This window comes from Filicampus tigris, chromosome 8 (genome assembly GCF_054856515.1).
Source record: "Filicampus tigris isolate MCC_2025a chromosome 8, RoL_Ftig_1.0, whole genome shotgun sequence".
Classification (NCBI taxonomy): Eukaryota; Metazoa; Chordata; class Actinopteri; order Syngnathiformes; family Syngnathidae; genus Filicampus; species Filicampus tigris.
Genome location: NC_141224.1, coordinates 15,187,172 through 15,209,088, shown reverse-complemented (window position 1 = coordinate 15,209,088; position 21,917 = coordinate 15,187,172). Strand labels below are relative to the sequence as shown.

Genomic DNA, 21,917 nt, shown 5'->3' with positions numbered 1-21,917 from the left:
ATTGGTTGGCTGACTTCCACTTTTTCCCACTGGAATAAATCAAAGCATCAAATATCTTGAACTGTTCATCAAACAGTGCATGCACACAAATATGGCAAAAGAGATGAAAAATAAGAATATATTCAGTATAAAAGTCAATATAATGAATGTTTTCCAAGAAAAACAACTCTAATCCCATCATAGTGACATGACAGCCATTTATTGCCCCCAGCCAGCCCTGCAAACCCCCACCATATAGACGGCATAGTGGACACTTGGACCCCTATGATGCCCCACTTCCAGTCAGGAGTGGAAGACCAGGACTTTGAATGCCACCCCATTCATGTTGTCAGTCTTGGAAAAACTGGTTCATCCACTCTTAATGAGTCCCTGCTCAGGCGAGAGTTAAAAAAAAAAAACAGCACTGGCACACTCAGGTTTATCCTGCAATAGCTATGGACTGATGAGCACTTTTGTTTTTATTTTTATTGTAAAAAGTATTCCATGAAAACGAAGGACAGTTTTAAGGCTACATTCAAAAGCCACGTGAATTGACACCGGCGTGCGGTCAAGCGGAACGAAGTTTAATGACAATTAACCGAATTAAAACAGACAATCTTCAGGAAGAATGTCATACGGAGAGGCAAGTCAAAACTGGAACTTTTTGGCAAGGCACATCAGCTCTACGTTTACAGATGCAAAAATGAAGCATATCAAGAAAAGAACACTGTCCCTAAGCTTGGAGGAGGCTCTGTTATGTTTTGGAGCTGCTTTGATATGCAAGAGGATAAGAAAGATCCAAAAGGTTGTGTGACCAAATATTAAGTTAAGGGTATCATAATTTTTTGCCAGGCCTGTTTCATGAGTTTGTTTTTTAAAATAACTCTCTTGAACCACAATTCAAACGCGGTGTATGATTTTCAATACATTATTTATTTATTTATTTATTACTTTTGTCCGATTCAAGGTATTTCTGTGACCACTGTGGCTTTATTTCATTAACAGAGCGGTCCCACTAGTTTTCCCCACGTGTATACTGTACTGCTTTGCTTTTCAAATGCACAGCCACCAGATGGCATTAACAACTCATTAGAAGTGTGTGTGCGTGTGTTGTGCCGTTCCCACATACAGAAGGGGTGTGGTTTCTCTGTACGACGTATATCACACAAGCAAGAGTTTAAAAGACAACCTCCTCTCGCCGCAGGAGTCTTTCTGTGTAAAAAGTGTCGCGATGGACAGTGCCTTTGACAAGCTGGACGCTGCTGGTTTCTTGGAAATCTGGCAGCACTTTGATGCAGATGGTATGTATAATAATGAGTCACATATTTTCATCTCCAAACAGCTGTTAGAGGAGATGTATTCTGCTCTGAAAAGTTACATCGTACAACTTCAAATGTTGCATTTTTTTTTTCTTTTTCTGGTAAATATCTGGAAAGTAATGTAGGTTGTTTTTCTCCTATTTGCATTTGAACAGATGGCAGGTTATTATATTGTTTTACCATATCATAGAGTACAGTCACAGATGCAAAGAGGCTGGATACAGCTAGGACAAAAATAGTAATACGGTGACTTCATTTCAAATCAAACAGTAACACGCTACTGTGTTTTGTCAGACAACGGCTACATTGAGGGAAAAGAGTTGGATGAGTTTTTCCGTCACATGATGAAGAGACTGGGGCCAAAGGTTAGTCCACTTGACATTTTGAACTCATCTGCTTAACCTGTGATGACAGCAAACTCGCACAGCATTTATCATTTCACCACTCATCTCATTTACTGATGAATGCACTTGATGCATGACTCAACTATAAATTGGAAACACACTGCAAATGCTGCACATATGGTAATGTTGTGTTTTTACATTAGTGATGTCACTTCACATTCGCATTTGGTAAATGAGCCACCAATCGTAATGACTGTCTCTGCAAAGTGCGAGTGTGTTGGTGACATGGTCACAAATGGGATTGTATTAAACAAACAGACCGCATGTCTATTAGTCGTCCTTTTCTGCTTTCCAGCGTGAAAGCCACAAGGATAAGTGCATTGTTTTGTTATGTGGCCTCTGATAAACACACCAACCTCTTGTTATTTGATTTGAGTCAGTAACATATACTGTACACATACTGGACACTTCTATCGTTGAACCTGTATAATCTAGGCCAGTAATTCCCAACCAACGTACTGTGAGAGCTCATTATGGGTGCAGCAGGAAATTTTACTTACTCTCTCTGAAATTATTCTTCATACCTTTATTTATTTATGCTAACGATGTAACAATAAAAAAGAAACCTCCACCCGTTGCCATTCATACAACATAATAAGTCGTTCGGCTTTGTGTTCAGCTAAACAGGCCCAGTTTTCACAAATTAATTTGTGAGTACATCAAGACAAGATCGTTATTTCAGTATTTGTACTTTTTTTTTTGGTGGTCTTTTTGGGCGGTGTGCGGTGAGATTTTTATCCAATGTAAAATGGGTAACTTGGTTTAGTAAGGCTTGAGAAACACAATTCTGAGCAGATTATAAGAATTAATTGTGACTTTGTAAAGATGATTATGTTACATGGAAGAAGAAGAAACAACTTAGCGTTCCCTCTCCAAAACTCGATGTTTCCTCGTGAAGTCTTTGCGGGAACGCAAATCTTTGCGAGGGAATGCAAAGTTGTTTTTCTTCCATGTCACCTTAGGGCCTCTGTAGGTAATAACAAGAATGGAAGGGGGAAGTTCAATAACTGTGATCTTTCGTACATATCGTCAATGTCCTGTGAAAAACACGTATGTCCAATTTGGGATTTTTTTTAAAAATGTTCACGTTAATGTGATGTCTGCAACACAGAAACACCAGTCACGTAAAGATTAGAAAAAATTCAAAAATAGACATAAGCGTTTTTCACAGGACAGCGATGATATGGTATCTTATTATTGTACAGGTGCACATATTATGATACAGTATAATATTAATTTCTCTCATTTTTATCAACAAAATTGAGATGTTCAAGCTTGCAATGCCCCCATCTCCCATAAAGTTCAATCTGTGAGATGGAAAAGGTTTGCCTAGCAACAACAAATGCTTCCTGACATAAGAATGATGCTGAAGACAAACAGTGGCCTTTCTCTAATGGATCTGGCGCCATCATGCTCCTCTGCAGTCTGTGCGTTCTCCACTTGAAAAGTCATGTTTCCAGTCATACAACGTTTCCATAGTTACTTACTTCTTTGCATGTCGCTATCGTGTTTTATCCGTGCTTTTGAATCGATTGATTCTGTTTTGTATAAAAAGAGACTGTGGCCCTTCTTGTTTACTCCATTCGGTGCAAAATGTGTCGTTCTCTTGCTAATGTGAGTCAGCCACCAATGTGCGCTTTTTTTCAACCAAAATGCAAAAGGGACACATTGAGAAGAAAATTGCATCCTTGAGACTGCAGCACAAAAAAAAAAAAAGTAGTGATACTTGGTTGGACCTTTTAGTGGTACAATTGCGTGTCACCTTCTGAAGTAATACAGTCATACCCTTCATCAGGGAGCATCAAAATGTTTTGGATTAGCATTTCAACTTTGGATATCTGAGAAGGACAAAGACAATAAAGACATTGAATATGGATCAAATGCATCAAAACAAGAAACAGGAAATGATGTATAACACTTTGACTATTATTGCGAAACTATTCATCCATAGGAGCAGATTTACAAAATGTCACCCACTGTTTTTAGTAGATACCGACGAGTTCCGATACCAGGTAGCAGTACCGGGCCGAAACTGTCTTTATTTCAAGGTATCGAGTACTCATGAAGGCGATACCAGTCGCCGATGCCAGTCAGTGGCCGTTCTACTAATAGGAAGTAAATAAATAGCATGCATGGCTGACGTGATGCCTTAGGTAAACCAAACACATCAGCCAGTAGCTCATATGTGCACGTTAGCAAAACGCACATTAAATATGTTTGGTCTTGTGAACTTCTTTCATCACCACTCACCTCCAAGAATAAAACAGCAGAAAGAAAAGCAAAACTGTGCTGAGGAGGGCTGGGCTATGCTGCTGCCCATCTCTGCCTCTGTGTTCGCAGCCACGCTGCAGGAGAAGGGGTCTTACAGTCATCCAGCTATTCATTATTTTTTTCATTGAAAAGTCAAGCTGTGCTAATGTAGGAATGTATATGATTATAAGAGAGAGAAATTATTTTATATATATAAAAAATTTTTTTAAAAAAAGCCCAAGAAAAAATGCAGGTTTTCCTCAAGAAGAAAAAGCAATGCATGCTTGTGCCTGCCCTTCATCTTTACAGCTTGGTAACAGACCTTCACCAGGTTCAGAATTAAATAATAAACTCTGTATTTGTGTTGATATGATAATGACATATCACTACTACAGCTGGCTAATGTCCAAGTCTGCTCACTTAAAACACACTAGGCAACAAATGAAAACATCTTATCACATGCTCATCACATAGTCCAAGTCCACTTAAACAATAAAGTATGTACCACATACTGTGATAATGGTGAAAAGTAGTAATAATTTCATTCATGAGATGATTTTTTTTTGGTAAAAATGAATCTCTTTTGTCATGTCGTTATTTTTTTTTTTGGTAAAAATGAATCTCTTTTGTCATGTCGTTATTAATCGATAATAATAAACGATATCAATTGAGATGATATCGTATTACAAGTTGTTAGTCTGTGGATCCCATCCACATAATGTAATGAAAACATTTTTGCGACACAGGAAGTAATCATATGGGCTTCAGATCAGCCTCAAGGCTAAGGATGTTCGAATGAATGCCCATGTGTGTCCTTGCAGGAGAAAGTGACTGAAGAGCGGGTGCAGAGGCTGAAGCAGAGGTTCATGTCCGCCTATGACGTTTCCGCTGATGGCAAACTACAGATCCAGGAGGTACTCCATCAGCAGCAGCACGCCACTTTTGGTTATTTGCAACGAGCTAACTAGACTAGCACTCGGCATGGTGCAAGAGCAAATGTGGCTCACCAAATGTATTGTTTTGGTTTGACTGCAGTTTCTGCAATTACACGTATGTGACTTGCTCGCACCACAGAATGAGGCAGTAAATGGCAACGGATATCCTTGAATCAGTTCAAACATAATGGAAGTCAACGTAAACAAGACTAAACATGAGAAAAGAGTAGAAACACCTGTACTTTCATGGTCAGTTGCACCAAAATTGAATGGGTTCTCGCCTGCTGCACGTCCTCGCCACAAAGTTTCAAGGAAAGTGCCATGTGTCATTTTTGTGGCACTCGGTGGAGATAATAGTTCACGTTCCAAATATGGAATGTGAGATTGTCTCCCTCCTCCAGTTCAACGCGTACTTCCGTGCACATGAACAGAAAAGCAAGCTGTCAACTGCCCCCGTGTTTTTGTCAGATCGCCATCTCATCATGATCACCATTAAAAGCATTCACGGCACACTTTTGTCTGACAATAATTACACTGCCGCTCTCCTCTTCCGCTGCTGCATTTGGATTTCTGTCTTTTATTTAATTCATGTTTCCATGACAAAGACAGAGCCTTAATTCTGTTAAGTCTGCTCCGGAGGCTTTCCAAAGGGAAACTCACTGACGGACTGACAGTGAGGCCCTGTCAAGTACTGCTCAAATATCGACTCAATTCTCAAAGGGAGCCTTTTTCATTTAATCTAATGTCCACTTGACTGACAACTGAGATTTAAAGTCACGGTTTGCAGATCACAATGCCTCGCAGGCTCCACTTAAATGTGCAACTCAATCGGTTTAAGATGCAGAACCAGTCGAGCATGGCTTCTTTCTTTGTAGTCTTTCAAGCATACACGCCCTGAAATGTTCCAGTTTTTCTTGATTTAGTTGTGGACAGTCAGGGCCAGCAATTCTTTTGAAAGATTATTGATTGATTGCACTGACCTGTATTTACAGCCTAAATCCTAATATCTGTTGCCTCAAATTTTATGAATTTATTCCCAACAGTCTATTCTCAATAACTGAACAAAGTTCATTCTGTCTCTAACTTATAATTGAAACCGTCGGTTCTTTTATCTCAGAAAAGCTATCTGAGATAAAAGAACCAACGATTTCAGTCTATTCTCTTCATTTTGTAGCATTTCTCTGGACTGCACTTGCTTTTATTACATGTACTATAAGGAGATGTTGGATTTTTCTTTCTTTCGATTTTATTTTTGTTCATTTGTGATTAACACTTATTCCACAAATGCAATATTTATCAGAATGCCCTGTTTCAACTAGTGGGCTTGCATAGAACATATTCTTGAAAAAAAAAAAAATGTCTGCGTTGACTTCGGCTTTAAGCAATGAAGATGTGGATTAAATTGAGTACGACCCACAAAAGGCTCGCACGTCAAAATAGGTCTTATCCTCCGGCTCAAGTGGCTTATTTTCCGTCAAGTATTATTCTGTACAACTACCGTAACTGAGCATGCAGAATTAGGAAGGAAGTGAGCAGATCACTCAGGGAGCTGCTGCATCCTCTCTGATAGGCCATGTGTGCGTTTGGCACCCGTGATGGTGCATTGCGTTTGTTTCCGCGTCAACCACTTGCTGCAGTGTGGGACACTATTTCAAGAGATTGATGTCCGCGGGCAAGGTTTAATCTACTAATGGACATGCAGTAATGTTATTAAAGGACAGACGGAAGGAATGAGAGGGAGGTGAGTTGGTCCAAACAGACATTTCTATTCCCTTGGTGTCTTTCCACTCCTATAAATTCAATAATTATCTGTGGAGGAGGATAGGAGCTGACTTTATTTTTCCATCAACTCATGTTTACTGGATTGGAACAGTGTATTCAGCAGATATACTTTGAATGAAAATTCAAATTGAGCATTGATATTGTTTGGTAGCGTCAGAAAATTCACTTTCCCTCAATTGCGCTTTGTTCTGCAGTTGGCTAACATGATCCTACCTGAGACGGAGAACTTCCTGTTGATCTTCCACAGAGAAGCTCCTCTTGACAACAGTGTCGACTTCATGCAGGTGAAGCCACTCGATACTACACTTCTACATTGTTAGGTATAAGTTATAAGTGCATGTTTTATAAGGCAGTGACTGAAGGCGTTTATCAAGCAATGAAGCATATTTAGTCATCCAAAGAGGTGTTCACAATAAATCCCGCACGCCTCCCTATGAGGCAAGTTAACCACAGCTTGTGAAAGCAAAGGAAATGTATGGTCACAATTCAAACTTGAAAGTGAAATGAAATATACAGTGCACCTCGCCACAGGCACTTAGCTAATTTGTCCGGCCTGTCAGCCGTTTTTTTTTTTCAATAATAAGGATTACATTGTTTATCTTATGAAATGGGTACAGTATGCTGTCTATTCATACTGTATCATTGTTGTATAGTTTTTGTGCCTCAACGATCAACAGTAACTTCTCATTTTTATTTTTATTTATGTTGCATAAAACAACACTCAATGATACTGTCACTTTAATGATGATCTTCAGTTGTAGTTTATCATCATGGTGAATCCTTTTCACTCTTCTCATCCTCCCTAATAAATCCCGTTCCACGGATGCCATCGATTACGTCCCGGCCATTGCAGATCTGGAGGAAATACGACGTGGACTGCAGCGGCTACATTTCAGCTCAGGAGCTGAAGGTAACAAAAAAGCTCTAAAAAAACAACAAAAAAACCCAAAAGAAGAGCAGAAACATATTTCTTTGTGAAGGGGAAGATAATAGCCTCGGCTGTCTTTCCACTTTCACGTTGACGTTTGTCATTTTTAACCACTTGAGAGGCATTTTAATGGTTGGGAAGCAAGTAATGATTGCTTGGGACTTGGGATGACTTTAAAAGTTCATTTAAAATATGATCACTTATTCTCCCATATGGTGCCCCTTTGTGTAAAAGCATCTGATTACATTTTGTGTGTGTGGGCGTGTATGTGTAGGCTTTCTTGAAGGACCTGTTCCAACAGCATGGTCGGAAAGTGTCACCTGACAAGCTGGAGGAATACACGGACACAATGGTATGATTCACACCTCATCAAACACAATTATATGAGCTCAGCCTTAACGGACAGAGAAGCTGCTTATTACCACATCACACAAAAACACTTTCAAATCATTTTTGTGCGGCAGATGAAAATCTTTGACAAGAACAAGGATGGCCGTTTGGATCTGAACGACTTGGCCAGGTATGTAATCGAGAAAAAAAAAAAAAAAAAGCATGACTCATACAGTATGTGAAGTGTTCGCTGCCATAGTAACCTACTCGCAATTTTTTGAATTCCCAATCTTGTAAGATTGTATATGAGCGCTGTATACAACAAATGCAGTTAGTTTCATGCATGCGTAATGTAACTACAGTATCAGTACAAAGGGCCATGTTGTAAACTTTAGAGGCGCTAAGATCCCGTTCAGAAGTAGAAGGGGACGTAGTAAGAACATTTGACTTGTGAATCGCTTGTACAGATGCTTGCCTCTGGAGTGGCTGCCCATCCATCAAGTGTGCAATTATTAAACAACCAAGTTAATCTTTTGCTATATGCACACATTTCTGAAAATGTCTCTTTGAGTGCAACATTTGCTGCCTCCGAAAACGCTCGCAATTGTTCCTCACTCAGTGGGATAGGGGCTTTATGGTCAAGAGGACAAAAGCTGTGAAAGAAAAGTTAATTGGAGCGACAATATAGTGTTGCAGGTAGCCTGGCTGTAATATATATATATATATATATATATATATATATATATATATATATATATAGACACAGCAAAATTCACAGTGTTAATTCAACATTTATAGAGTTAAATTTCACATTGTAGTATTGGGCAGTATATGACCCAGTGAAAGCGCAACTAAGCCATGTCTGCCAGCTAGTGGTGACTGTTGATATTACAACATAAAAATGCATATTTGCATTTTGCACCCGCAGATTCACATATTCATGCGTGTTTGTATATATTTATATATGTAGTCCATGTTTTTTGACTGAACATAATTACTTTTCTTTATTAATCTTCTTATACTGATGAGTTATGACAATGTTTTCCTCAAATAGGATCTTGGCTTTAGAAGAGAATTTTCTGCTCCAGTTCCAGTTGGACGTATGTTTCATATTTTGCATAGTAAAACTTAACATATAAGTACATAAATATCATTAACTTTATTCAATTCTCTTTGCTTCCATTTGAACCATTCCAACAACTTGCATATGTGTATGTTCTCTAGGCCGGAAGTATAGCGGAGAGGAAGCGAGATTTTGAGAAGATTTTTGATCATTATGACATTGTAAGTATGATTCGGTTTCAAATAAGTTAGTGAGTGTCAATAACATTTAGAATACACCATAAAAAAGCTTCCGGTGCTTCCTTTGCTGAATTTCTGTATGACTACAAGAAGAGTTTCCATATATCTTGTAACATTGCTTTTTATTGATAGAACACCCATCACTTTACTTATTCATGTGCTCCATTTTAAATCTAAAACACTATGCATGGTCAGCGATGGTGCTTATTGGAGGGCTGAGTCTCGTAGCCCAAGCTCGTTAATGAAATAGAACACCCATTAGGTTGCCAGTTCACTCTTTGGCATAACGTACTTGACTGTCTTATCAGCACTGATACACTTGTTTTATTCCTGTGCACTAAGATGAGAATTTATACGTATTTATGTATGTGTCAATGAATGGCCAGTGTGAACATTTTTAAAGATGAGGGCAGAAGTAGTAATAAGGCATCTAAAGCGATAATCACAAAGTATTAATCATTCATTTTCATCTTTTACTTGACAGTGCTCTGAAATTCTCAAGTCATGCATGACATCAGCATATTGCACAAAATCTCAGTTCAGCGAAACATCATTGGATTAATTATTGGCATGCGGCGGGCATTTTTGTGTGCGTCTTCTTGAATATTAATTGGATGACAAGCCACATGATATCATCTTACCTCACTGAAGTTCAGGGCTAGGTGCTATTTCTTGCCTTTTTCAAAATCTAATAAGCAGGAGAAAATACACTATGAGTTACGTGACGTAACCAAACTCCCATTTAAAAAGTTGTAAACAATGTACGGATGCCATTATGTCATCCATTCCAGCACCCCAAAAATTGACATTGTTTTCTGTTATTATGATACAAAAATGAGTGTTCTTCAGTAATGCACTGAAACATAGTGACATAAAATAGAATGTAAGTTAACAGGTTCAGACGCTAGGGGGCAGTATAGTACATACCTCCAATGAACATAGATTTAATGCTGGAAATCAAAGACTGCGCTGTAGTAAACTTATTGGGGGGAGCTCATGGCATCAAAGCTAAATGCCTGTGATTAATGTTATATGCTCTATCTGCTGCACAATTTGTGTTTATTTGCAGTATTTGTTGTATAACTCCCGCAACATTGATCCTAGGTGCATCAGCCCATTTATGGCGTTTTGCATTGTATATTAGCATTAAATAGGAGGTCAAACTAAACATATTATTTCCAAGAATATGTTTCAAGCAGGCCCACTAGTTGAAACACGGCATTCTGATTAAGATTGCGTTTGTGGAATATGAGTTAAGCAGCAAGATCTTTAAGTCTTTAAGATACTTTTGGAACTATTATATACTGACAAGCAGCTGTATATCTGTCCCTATACATTAAATTGATGGGTGAATATTACATCATATTAATTGGTGAAAAAATCCGCTGCAGCAGACTTTTTTCTTCAGCTGAGAGGAGCGTTTCCACATTCTGATGGGGCTTCAGTTAAAGCGCCGATCACAAGCAATACGATTATTGTAATAATGGGCTGTGACTCATGTGAGTTATACAAACATTTGTGGTATTTCATGCGCCATCCGCGAGATGTGTTGCTTGGCAACCTGGTCAACTCTCAATTTGCACCATCTCCTAAGCATTTCGTTTTGAGCACAGTATTCTGAATTAAATTGCTTGTATTGGATTTATTTAAAAGAGAATGCAAAAACACACACTCCTCCAAAGTAGCCTAAAGACTTATTATCAAAATCTCCATGTTAGGCATGGTGGGTGTGTGAGAAGTCAGGACGGGAAAATGGCGGCAGCTTGAAAGTGCGCAAGATATATAACTTCCTTGTTTGAATCGGATGCGGTTTGGCCTTGGAATTTTCAAACATGTATTACAAAACAGGATATTCAAGTATATCAATTAAATTTTTCTTCAAATGATTGGAGCAACTTGAGAGTCAAAATGTCTAAGATGTACTGTACTGAATACTACTAGAGAGGCAATGTTTGTTTTTCATTCATCTCCTTATTTTAGAGCAAGACTGGAGCATTGGAGGGCGCAGAGGTGGATGGCTTTGTCAAAGATATGATGGAACTGGTCAGGGTAAGAACTCATCAGATCACATCAGAGCAGCTGCACTTCATTTTACATTGGGTGAAGGTCATTAACATGAATTTTAGATATACTCTAAGTCAAAACTAAGGAGTCGTTTTTTTTTTTTTTTTAAATGTATTTTAACACTGATATAAATGACACATGTTCACTCCCCTGTGTGGCCCTCAGCCCAACCTCACAGGTCCCGACCTAGACAAACTGCGAGCCGTTTTGTTGCGTCACTGTGATGTCAACAAGGACGGAAAGATTCAGAAAAACGAGCTCTCGCTGTGCCTGGGGGTGAAGCACACGCCTTAACTGCACTGCTGGAGCATCAAGTTATCATGTTGGATTTTTAAAGCATGAATGTAATCTACTGTATGTGAAGAGGAGACTGATCATGTGGTTCATGTGTGATCTTGCTCAATCACTGAAGTGATTGACTGAAGTTGACTTAATTTTAACATTGCGATATTGATTTTTTGTTGTATGGTGCATGTTAAAGGTCAAATTAATCATGCAAAGTGAATGCTTGTATAAAAAGAACATTTGGGCTCAACAATTCAGTGTCACCACTATTTTGTTTACTTTTACTGGAAAAAAATTAAACGAGTGATGCGCATATTACTTCAAATGAAAGCAAAGAATGAAATGCTGCAGCTCTTGGTTGCTAGCTTTGTTTTGTATTCTTTGTTATTGTCATGTCCATAAATTAGTGCATACAATAAAAGCATAAAATTAACATACAGTATAGACACTGTCTTTCATTCATTTCACAAAAAAGTAGGCTCAGCAGCTTATAAAAATTGAAAATGAAGATAGAATTTATGAATTTATTGCAGAGGTTGAGGGTTTTGGTGGCAAAAACTTGAGGACCCAAGTGCAGGGAGGCAAGGAGTGCAGAAGTCTTGAAAAGAATTTGTATGTACTTTTAAAAAACCAAAAAGGCCAAAAACGAACGTGGAATTCAAGTCTAAAAAAAACAAACACCTAAATTCAAAGTATCCAAAAACACACACACACACACAAGGAAATAAAAACACCTCTAGGAAGCATGACATGACAAAGGTTATGTAACCACTGACAGAGGAATACTGAAACAATGAACCAACACAGACTGACAGAGGTGGGAACTAAATCCAATCAAGCTAACGAGAAAACGAGCTACTCGTGCACATTGCATGAGTGTCTGAGGCAGCTGAATGGGACCAGGTTGACCAGAAAAGGTACAAATTAAAAACTTAATGAGTAAGACAGTCACAGGCGATACCATGGTAAACAAAACATAACATGACGCAAAAATATAACATACATAAGCAGAATAAAATAGACATACAGTATAGTACTCTGCTCATTGCACATGTTTTTTTTCTGAAGAAACACATCATAGTTGGCCCTAGCTAAATTCATGCAATCAGAATATATACTGTATGTGATTATATATGCCGGTATGGCATAAACATGACCAGGAAGTGGTTATTATCATCCTAATGCAGGGGTGGGTAATTCCGGTCCTCGAGGGCTGCTGCTGGATCAGGTGGGTTGCAGCAGGGTGACATCCAAAACATGCAGGATATTGGCCCTCGAGGACCGGAATTGCCCACCCCTGGCCTAATGGCTTCGTGAATGCAAACGTCCTCTCGCTAGCAACACTGCCAAAAATGTGTTTCTCAAATACACCTGAGACCCAAAGGCAGAAGTGGCACTTTAAGGGCGTAATGATGTTGTCTAGAAGCGCTTTTCCATTCCAGGTTCCAGATTTCACGAGTGGTTGAGTCTTGGCCACTGGTTTTGTGGCCATTCATGTCGCAGTTTCACAATGTGGCGACATTGCAAATTATAGCCCGTAAAATGCACAGAAGCTTTCACACAGATGAGAACTCAATTTCGGGTTTCAAGCAAGAGAGACAAGTGCCCGACAAGACAAGACATAAAAATACAATACACATGTATTGTGTTTTCCAGCAGTACTTTCAAATGTCATATGTACCTGTGAATGAAGTACCAAAGCCTGTGGTCTAAAAATTTCAAGAGCGAAATTCACCAGGGCCATTCAAGTAAATAAGCGTCCCATCTTTCAAAATATCTCCATTTCTGTCTTTATGTAGACCGCATTGTCTTTCTGTTGCAACCTGTGCGGTCCTTGCCTGATATTGTGCAGTGTGTGGCGGCCCTCAATAGGGAAGTGCGGATATACAATATTGAATGACAGACTTGAACGGACCCATACGTTATCTCTCAGTCTGAGAACATTTGAACATTAAACAATCCCTTCTGAGTGATACATCGTGAGTGCAACTGGCTGACTTGTTTGTCCAGACCTGCTATGGGCACTAAAAGGAGGTAATAGGGTGGACTTAAAAGCTTGAGTGCCCTCTTTTTCCCCAGACAATTGCACCTGTGATATTTGTGTGTGCATGGGTGGATGTGCATGTGTGTGCGCATGCGTTCATGCATGCATTCGTGTGTGTGTGTGAGTGGGAATAATTTTCATGAGATATAATGTAGGGTCCATTTTTATTATCTACCACTTAGGGCTGATTTGTCAATGATTGCAGGGCCAGAGAGAACTGAGTGCATGTAGCTAACAAAAACAGACACTGCACATTATTTGTGTCCAGATGGTGTCAAATTGTCAATACAGTGAGTGTACAGAATGTGTATTTGAGAGGGCTAAGCAGCTGCCTAACAGCTGCTCCCAAACAAACATATTCCCATTTAGAGAGCTTCAGTTTCTCTTGGACCATAATCCTCATGTCCACTTGCCGTTCAACACGTCTAATGGATCACAAAGAAAACCCCAAAGGGTGCAGAGCGAATGCTAAGCCTCTGTCTGTCATTACTCAGAGATAATGCTTATTATTTTTTGTCAACAAAAGAAAAAATGCTCATGTTGAAGGATGTAATGATGCAGGATTGATTGGTCAATTTTCACCAGCCTTTGAGCAACAACTCCACACAACTGCACAACTCCTTAAAGCGGAAGTCAACCCAAACATTTTTTTTTTTCAAGAATATGTTGACAAGCAGGCCCGCGAGTTGAAACATTAATTCTCATTAATTTTGCGTTTGCGGAACATAAGTTAAGCAGCAAACTGCACTTGTTTTTAGCCATCTCCAGGGGCGGCCATTTTGCTTTCTGTCAACTGAAAATGACATGACTGCTCACAACGACCAATCACGGCTGACCTGTTTTCTGAATCTGAGATGTGATTGGTCTAAGGAGATGGCTAAAAACAAGTGCATTTTGCTGCTTGCATGGAACATATTCTTGAAAAAAAATGTTTGCGTTGACTTCCTCTTTAAATTCATTTCTGGTGGCTCATCAATAGAGGACGCCAGGGCACCGCCCTGTCACCTTGAAAGCACAATAATTAAATAATTTAATTGAAAATGAAATGTTATATACAATACATTACTTCTCCAAATCCTACGCTTTTCTGCCACATTTCAAAAACATGCATAATGTAACACTCTAAATTGTCCCTAGGTGTGAATGGTTGTTTTGTTTGTCAATGTGTGCCATGCAATTGGCTAACAATCAGTTGAAGGTACCCCGCCTACAACCCCAAGGCGGCTGGGATAGGCTCCAGCACGCCTGCGACCCTTGTGTGGAGAAGCGGCTCCGATAATGGATGGTTACATGAAATATTATAAGCAGAATAAAAATGTTTCAAAATATATGTATCTCTTTTTAGATGAGCAGGATAAATAGTATACAGTTATTGATGAGTAAAATTGATGTATTTATCTCTGAAACGACGATGTACTCCCGGTGTAGGCGCAGAAGACAATGGCCGTAGACCAGGGGCGGAGCCATGGGTGAGCCTGGATGTGCACAGGCCCACCCAGATTGACAGACTGCCCACCCAGTGAGATTCATGAAAAAATATATACTCAGGGCTGACGTGTTGTGTTGGGTTCTTTTAAAAAGCAAGACTGCCTTGCAACACTGGAGTCCTCTTTTTCATGTGCGTTCCCTCCCTGCATTATTGCTCTCAGAGGCATAGTCTGCCCTCTAGTGGACGCCCATTTCACTGACGAGAGAGGAAAAAAAAAACACTGGAAGCTATGACCCCGAAAGTGGCATGTCAGGTCTGCAGAGACTGTTGATATTTTTAAGAGGAAGCTCAAGACACACCTTTTTAGTTTGGCTTTCAACAACTTTTAAATAATTTATCTTTTCTTTTGATTGAAGATAATTCTATGTTTTGCTTTGAATGTTTTAAAGCACTTTGAGTTGCATTTTTATGTATGAAAAGTGCTATATAAATAAAATGTGATTGATTGATTGATTGATATGTCCGTTCTCCTCCTAAAATAACATTGCCTTATTTTGCAATAATTATTTGTATTGCGAAATAACGCAATAAAAAGTGAAAACGTGCAACAAAACCCAATAGTATTGTGTTATTGCGCAATCTTAAATATTCTCGTGATGTCCCCTGGCTTGCTCCACGTCATCATCATCATCTTCATCATCACATTGGACAGGATGTAAGGACGGAAACGCTTTAAAAAAAACAGGACGGACGTGGTCAGAGGATGATCATTTTTATGAATAAGGACGGAGGGAAGAGGACGGAAGGCTACCCAGGTTGCGGACGGAGGACGGACCGGCAAAAAAGGGTAAAGAGCCCAGCTCTGAGAATTAACCAATCACGTTTAAACTCAGCATTAGCATACACCTGCCACTATTTAAAGTGCCTTTGATTAACCCCAAAGAAAGTTCAGCTGGTTGGCCCCATTTCCATTTGAAGAAAAACACATTCTGGAATACATTTCTATTTCCACTGTTCGCCTAAGTTAAAAAATAAATATATAGATTAATACTACTACTACTACTATTACTACCAATAATAATAATAATAGGGCAGGTTGATTGGGTCCCACTATAAGAAGGTGAAGATAAACTTAAGGTTTCAATGCCAGCCATTGTATGGTGTTTATATTACTTCTCCACTGGTGCGTCTTGTAAAGGTCAATATTGGTCGAATCAGTTTTGCTCAATGAGTTAAACGAATAATTAAGGTAAGTGGGGCTTAATGTCTGAAGATTTAGTTAATAGCCCTGTTGATAACATTTATAGTCTACTGCAAAGCAACACAACTGCTTGTGTTGTTTGCTTATGAAATAAACATTTCAAGGTTTAAAGGCAATTGCTTTCAAATGATGCAATGGACTCCCTTGACACTACCTTGCAAAGTGCTGCTTTCTAGTGGTGAAATTAAAATAATGCAGTCCTTTCTCAAACAATTGCCTTTCTGAAAATACAGAGAGCAGTGTGTCAGAAACTAATCTCTTCAAAACTACATTTATGATCAGACTAAAATTTGGTTGAAATAAAATATGTGTAATGCAAGAAAAGTGTCTATAATCTGAAAAGGATTTCATACATTGGGAATACCAATATTTTTGTGTCATCACCAGGTGAATGAGGAGTTAGTGTGACTCATTCACTACCAGAAATTTTCAGACTCTCTTTTACCATAACGTTTGAAAAAAATTGAAAAAGAATCTAAGTAAATTCCTGGGATTGAATGACTGGAAAAAGATAAATAAATTTGTCTTTGGCAGTGAATGTTAAACTTATTTTAATTGAATATAAACTATAAGTGATGTCCGCTGATAGTGTAGTGGTACACACGCCTCAGTTGTGTGCGGGCAGCGTGGGATCGATTCCCGCTCAGTGACAGTGTCTATGTGTGCCCTGCGACTGGCTGGCGACCAGTTCGGGGTGTAGTCTGCCTTCGCCCATTGACGGCTGGGATAGGCTCCAGCAACTCCACGCGACCCTATATAGGATAAGCGGTTTGGAAGATGACATGACATGACATAAACTATAAGTGTTAAACTTCCATCCATCCATTATCGATACCGCTTATCCTCACAAGGGTCGCGGGGCGTGCTGGAGCCTATCCCAGCTGTCTTCGGGCAGTAGGCGGGGGACATCCTGAATTGGTTGGGCACACAGAGACAAACATCCGCACTCACAATCACACCTAGGGGTAATTTAGAGAGTTTTTGGAATGTGGGGGGGAAAACGGAGTACCCGGAGAAAACCCACGCAGGCACGGGGAGAACATGCAAACTCCACACAGGGAGGCCGCAGCCGGGATCTAACCCATGACCTCTGAACTGTGAGGCGGACGTGCTAACCAGTCGACCACCGTGCCGCTAGTGTTAAACTTATCCAGTAGAATTACCCAAGCACCAAATTGAGAGCGGAGACAAAGAACAAAAACAGTCTGAAATGGTCTTTTGCAAAAGGGGGGACCAAGGTCATCCAAGTTTCTGTTTCATTTCTGCTCCTTTTATTAAAGTGACACTTGGATGATCTTAACATTGGGACTTATATAATAGGTTTGCATGTAAAAATTACATTAGTACTAAAATGCCCACCTCAAAAGACTCTGTAGTGATTTAAGGTCTTTTTTTGTAGTTAGGTTTACGACAAATTTCCCCGCCCCTTTGTTTTTTTTTAAGCAAAGAAGGAGTGTGTGCTCGTCCCAGCATAAAGCTATGTAGCTCTGCTCACTTCCACATTTCCTCATTCTCATAAATCAGCCACGGAGAGGTTAATCCTTTTGATATGTTGACGTGGTCATTGATAAGTATGTCCACATACATTTTGGTGCCAATTGATCACCGTTTTTGGACGTTATAAGCAATGAAAGTACAATGATTACCAATGGAGAGGTTGGAATTGGTTCCTCCCGTGACTCCGGGAGGAGGCTAGAACGGTAGGGGGCGCAGCCATTCTCCTCATTAACAAGAGGCGTTATTCATGGAGTCACTTATTTCCTAATTTCTCCCAAATGTATTGATAAAATAGAAAATGACAACTCTTTCCATTTTCCTGATCAAAAAATATCTAAAATGAACTTGTTAGTGAAAACATGGCCATCCCGGCTCCACCGTCCCTTTAAGATAAAAAAGGCTATCACAAATCACAATAATACCTAATATGGGGTGGTTAATATGTGTCTAGTGGTGAATTTGTGGGCGTAGCACAATTCAAAGCAGTTTAAAGCTTGCAATGTGTTTTTATATGATAACATGTACAATAATATACAATTATTCCATCAATAAGGAAACGAATGAGTAATCAAACTATAAAGTGAGAAATTCGATAATGCATTTAGAAAAATAGCTTTCTATAGTGGCGCATCTCAATATATTAGGATTTCCTGAAAAACTTAATTTCACTAGTTCAATTGAATAATTCAAACTCAAAGATTAGTATTTTACATATATTTTTAGATTCTATTTTTTTTTCTCATTTTAATTATTACATTAAACAAAAGCTAACCATCTCAAACAATTAAAAAGTATTTTAATTTAGAAATTAGGTTGGAATTTGCCTTCTGAAATATATGTTCCTGTGTTTAATGAATCTGTATGGTATATGAACTTTACTTTTGGAATCCAACAACAATATTGAAATAAATCCACTTTTCAACATTTATTGAGATGCGCCTGTTTATGCTCACCACAGGACACTGTATAAGTTGATAAAGGCCATGCGTGGTGCCAGGTTCTTATAGACACACATCTCCCCTGAATTCCTTCCTTGTATGTTTTCTCTCTTTTATTTAGCTTTTTTTGTCTTTTCCTCCAAAGGTTGCTGGTTGAGTAAACAACAAATTAGACAGATGCAGTAAATTGTAACCCCTAAAGTCTCGCTGTGACGCAGCTTGGGCCTGCGTTGCTGCGCCTCTCCTAGGTGAAACCCAACATAGACGCTCTTGAAATGCCAGAGGCTGAGGCGACATTCGGGGGAACCTGTGAGCGGTGTCGTAAAGATAACTGACAATGTATGGATCTGCCATGTTGCTGGTTACCATGGTTACACCCGCGCACTGCTCTGATGAGCAGGCAACAGGTCAGGTGAAGGCGAAATATTTGGAAGTCAAAGCTAGAATTTGCCAGCATTTTTTGGGGGGACTTTCATGTTCTGTTCTGTAACTTGTAAAAATTGGTAAAGTCCATATTGTTTCTATTATTTATTTATTTATTTATTTATACAAAATATTAGTTTTGAAATGTTTTTATGTGATGCTTGGTGCTTGAAGACTTGGTTAAAAATGTCGCCATTAGTGTAAGTAAAACAAAAACAAAAAACACATCAAAACATTACATTGTACTCCAAATAACAACTTTGTCGAATTATGTTCACTTTTTGGTCCCTTGTGTAATACGGGACACACTAACAGGGGAAATTGATTTTAAAAATGCATTAAATTTTGCCCAAATGCAATTACAAACATTACTGTGTTTATCCAAAATGTTTGCAATTAGGTCTTATTCTTTGATATTTAACTGTTGTTGTTCTAGTAGTTGCTTTTTGTGGGTGGATGACACAAGGTCTGGCTGTGATCCTGGTTATCCAAAAATGGTCAAAATTTAAAATTCTTTTATGTTGTTGTTGTACGTCACACAGCACACTATGACAACAAAGTTTAAAAGTGTGCTGAGTAAATACCAAAGGGGACCGTACTGTATTTTTAAATGTGCATCACCAGCAAATATTCTGCATTCCCATCTGATGTGATGTGCTAATTTAAAACGTGTACTTTGTAACTGGACAATTCATTTCATGTACACACAAATGCTAGTGGAGTGTCTGTGATGTGACCCAATTCGAGATTAAATATTTTCTTTCATACTTCCAAAAGTAGCTGCTTTTAGTTCTCATTCTGTGTGCTATACTAAAAATACTATCTTTTTGAAATGTGGCCATGAATCGGAACACTTTAGATTTATTGTTATATGCTCCCCGTCCCCGCCCCCAACGTGGTAACCATATGTTCAGTCCTCCATCCGAGGAAGTGAATACAAACATCTTCATGGCGGAGAAGCCGTCCAAGCATGGCGGCTGCCGGATGCACTGTGAGCCCTCAGCAGGGTGTCCTGTCGCAGCCAGAAAGGAAAAACTTGACAGATTAGCGGTTCCCGAGAGATTAACATTTGGAACTTTTTCAAAGTGCGCGCTTCAAGCTTAAAACCTCATGGCTGACCTAGTAAACAATAATCAAATGTAAAAAGTAGTATATTAAGTCCAGTTATAAAACATGTATTGTTTGGAGTCCAATTAGAATTTTGTATTATTAATTTGGTAATTTGGTAATGTGCTACTTTGTAGTCCAGCGGCTCAACGTAGCACTTGGATGTTTACTGACCCGAAACTGCTTGATCCAAACAGTGACAAAACGAATGAGTGGTGGTGGTGGGTAGGTTTAGATTTTTTGGAACTGTTGGAACAGATTCCTCTGGTTTTGATGCCCTGTTTAGCCCTAGTTTGGCAAAACTATTGTGGCTCAAAGCAGCCGCAACAGACACTATGCTAGCTGTCAACACTCTAACATTGTTGCTGATTTGTGATTGGATGAGCGAGTTGGGGGCTGGTAGCGTAACAAGTGACAATTGTGGCATAGGTACAAAGCAACCTTCTGCCGTGGAAGTTTGGTCTAGCGGACAATTAGTTCTATGGGGGTGTCTCAGCACTTGGACAGAAAATGAAGCACGAATGAGAAATTTGCGGTGGCCTCACATGCTCATTCAAATGATCAGCTCGTCAGCTAGCTTTGCAGGAGCCTCATGTGTTGGAAGAGGGAAACATAAAAAAAATGCAGGACGGGGGTCCTCTAGGACCAGTATTGGTGACCCCTGCGTTAATTTATGGCCCAACTTTTGAAATTTAATTTTGGTTACGGCATCTGTAAAGGCATCATGTTGATGGCTGACCTTGTGGTTGAGTAGCTGAAGTAGCAAGCGTATTGCTCATGTAATTGCTTTTCTGCCAGTGCTACTTCAAGTTTTTCATCAGGCTCTGATTTATAGTACAACTCAAATAGATTTTTTTTCTTTTCTTTTTGAGTTCCATTTCTGCTTGAATTTGTCACTCTTTTGCTTGCATTTCATTTTCTACTGCTTGTATTACACTTAGTTTGAGCTGTATTGCTGTTTCTTTTGCTTGTATTCAATTTTCTCTTTGATTGATGGTCCACTTTCTCTTTTTCTGATTGACTTTGATCATTTTATTTTCTCCTGCTTTTGTTACGCTTTCCATAGTTGCATTTCAGCTCCTTTTGTCTGTATTTTAGTTTCTCTTTGGTCAATTGACTTTTTGATTTTGTTTTCTCTTGCTTTTGATTGCTGTGCTTTTTTGAGTTGCTCTGGAGCTTATTTTGCTTGTATTTCATTCTCTCTGTTTGATTGATTCCTTTTGCATTTTGATCACCGTTCACGTCCATCACCAGTAACTTGCGATTCAAATTAGTCCGACTAGTTACTGACTGGTTAGTTTCCGTTTCATCAACAATTTTGTGTCTCTTTACTACTAAGATGAACAATTATTTATTTGACTATGAATGTGACATTTTGTTTTCCTTTAACAGTAACTTTGAATGCCTGATAAGAATTTGGGTCTCCCTGGTTTGTTTTTCGGATAATTACTGTACATCATACGCTTCAAATGTTTTAAATCTAACAACCTCTCTGACATAAAAGTTCAATAGGGTTAATGCATCCACATGAAGGTTGATCTCTTGTTGACGTAGCCCTTTTGTGAGGTGGAGATTCTTCATCCGTTTTGTAATGAGGAGACTTTCAGTCAAAGACTCTTCTCTAGATAAAGTTTTCACCG

General features: G+C 39.0%; 1 protein-coding gene across 1 annotated transcript; it reads left to right on the top strand.

Annotated features, from left to right (window-relative positions):
• The first annotated feature begins 1,118 nt into the window (after positions 1-1,118).
• On the top strand, positions 1,119-12,020 carry scgn (secretagogin, EF-hand calcium binding protein). Its single transcript, XM_086039269.1, has 11 exons — positions 1,119-1,280; positions 1,593-1,663; positions 4,774-4,866; positions 6,864-6,953; positions 7,523-7,579; positions 7,872-7,949; positions 8,062-8,117; positions 8,982-9,027; positions 9,152-9,211; positions 11,210-11,278; positions 11,459-12,020. The coding sequence occupies exons 1-11, from the start codon at positions 1,211-1,213 to the stop codon at positions 11,585-11,587; spliced, it is 819 nt and encodes a 272-aa protein (XP_085895395.1). The 5' UTR covers positions 1,119-1,210; the 3' UTR covers positions 11,588-12,020.
• Positions 12,021-21,917: the final 9,897 nt, after the last annotated feature.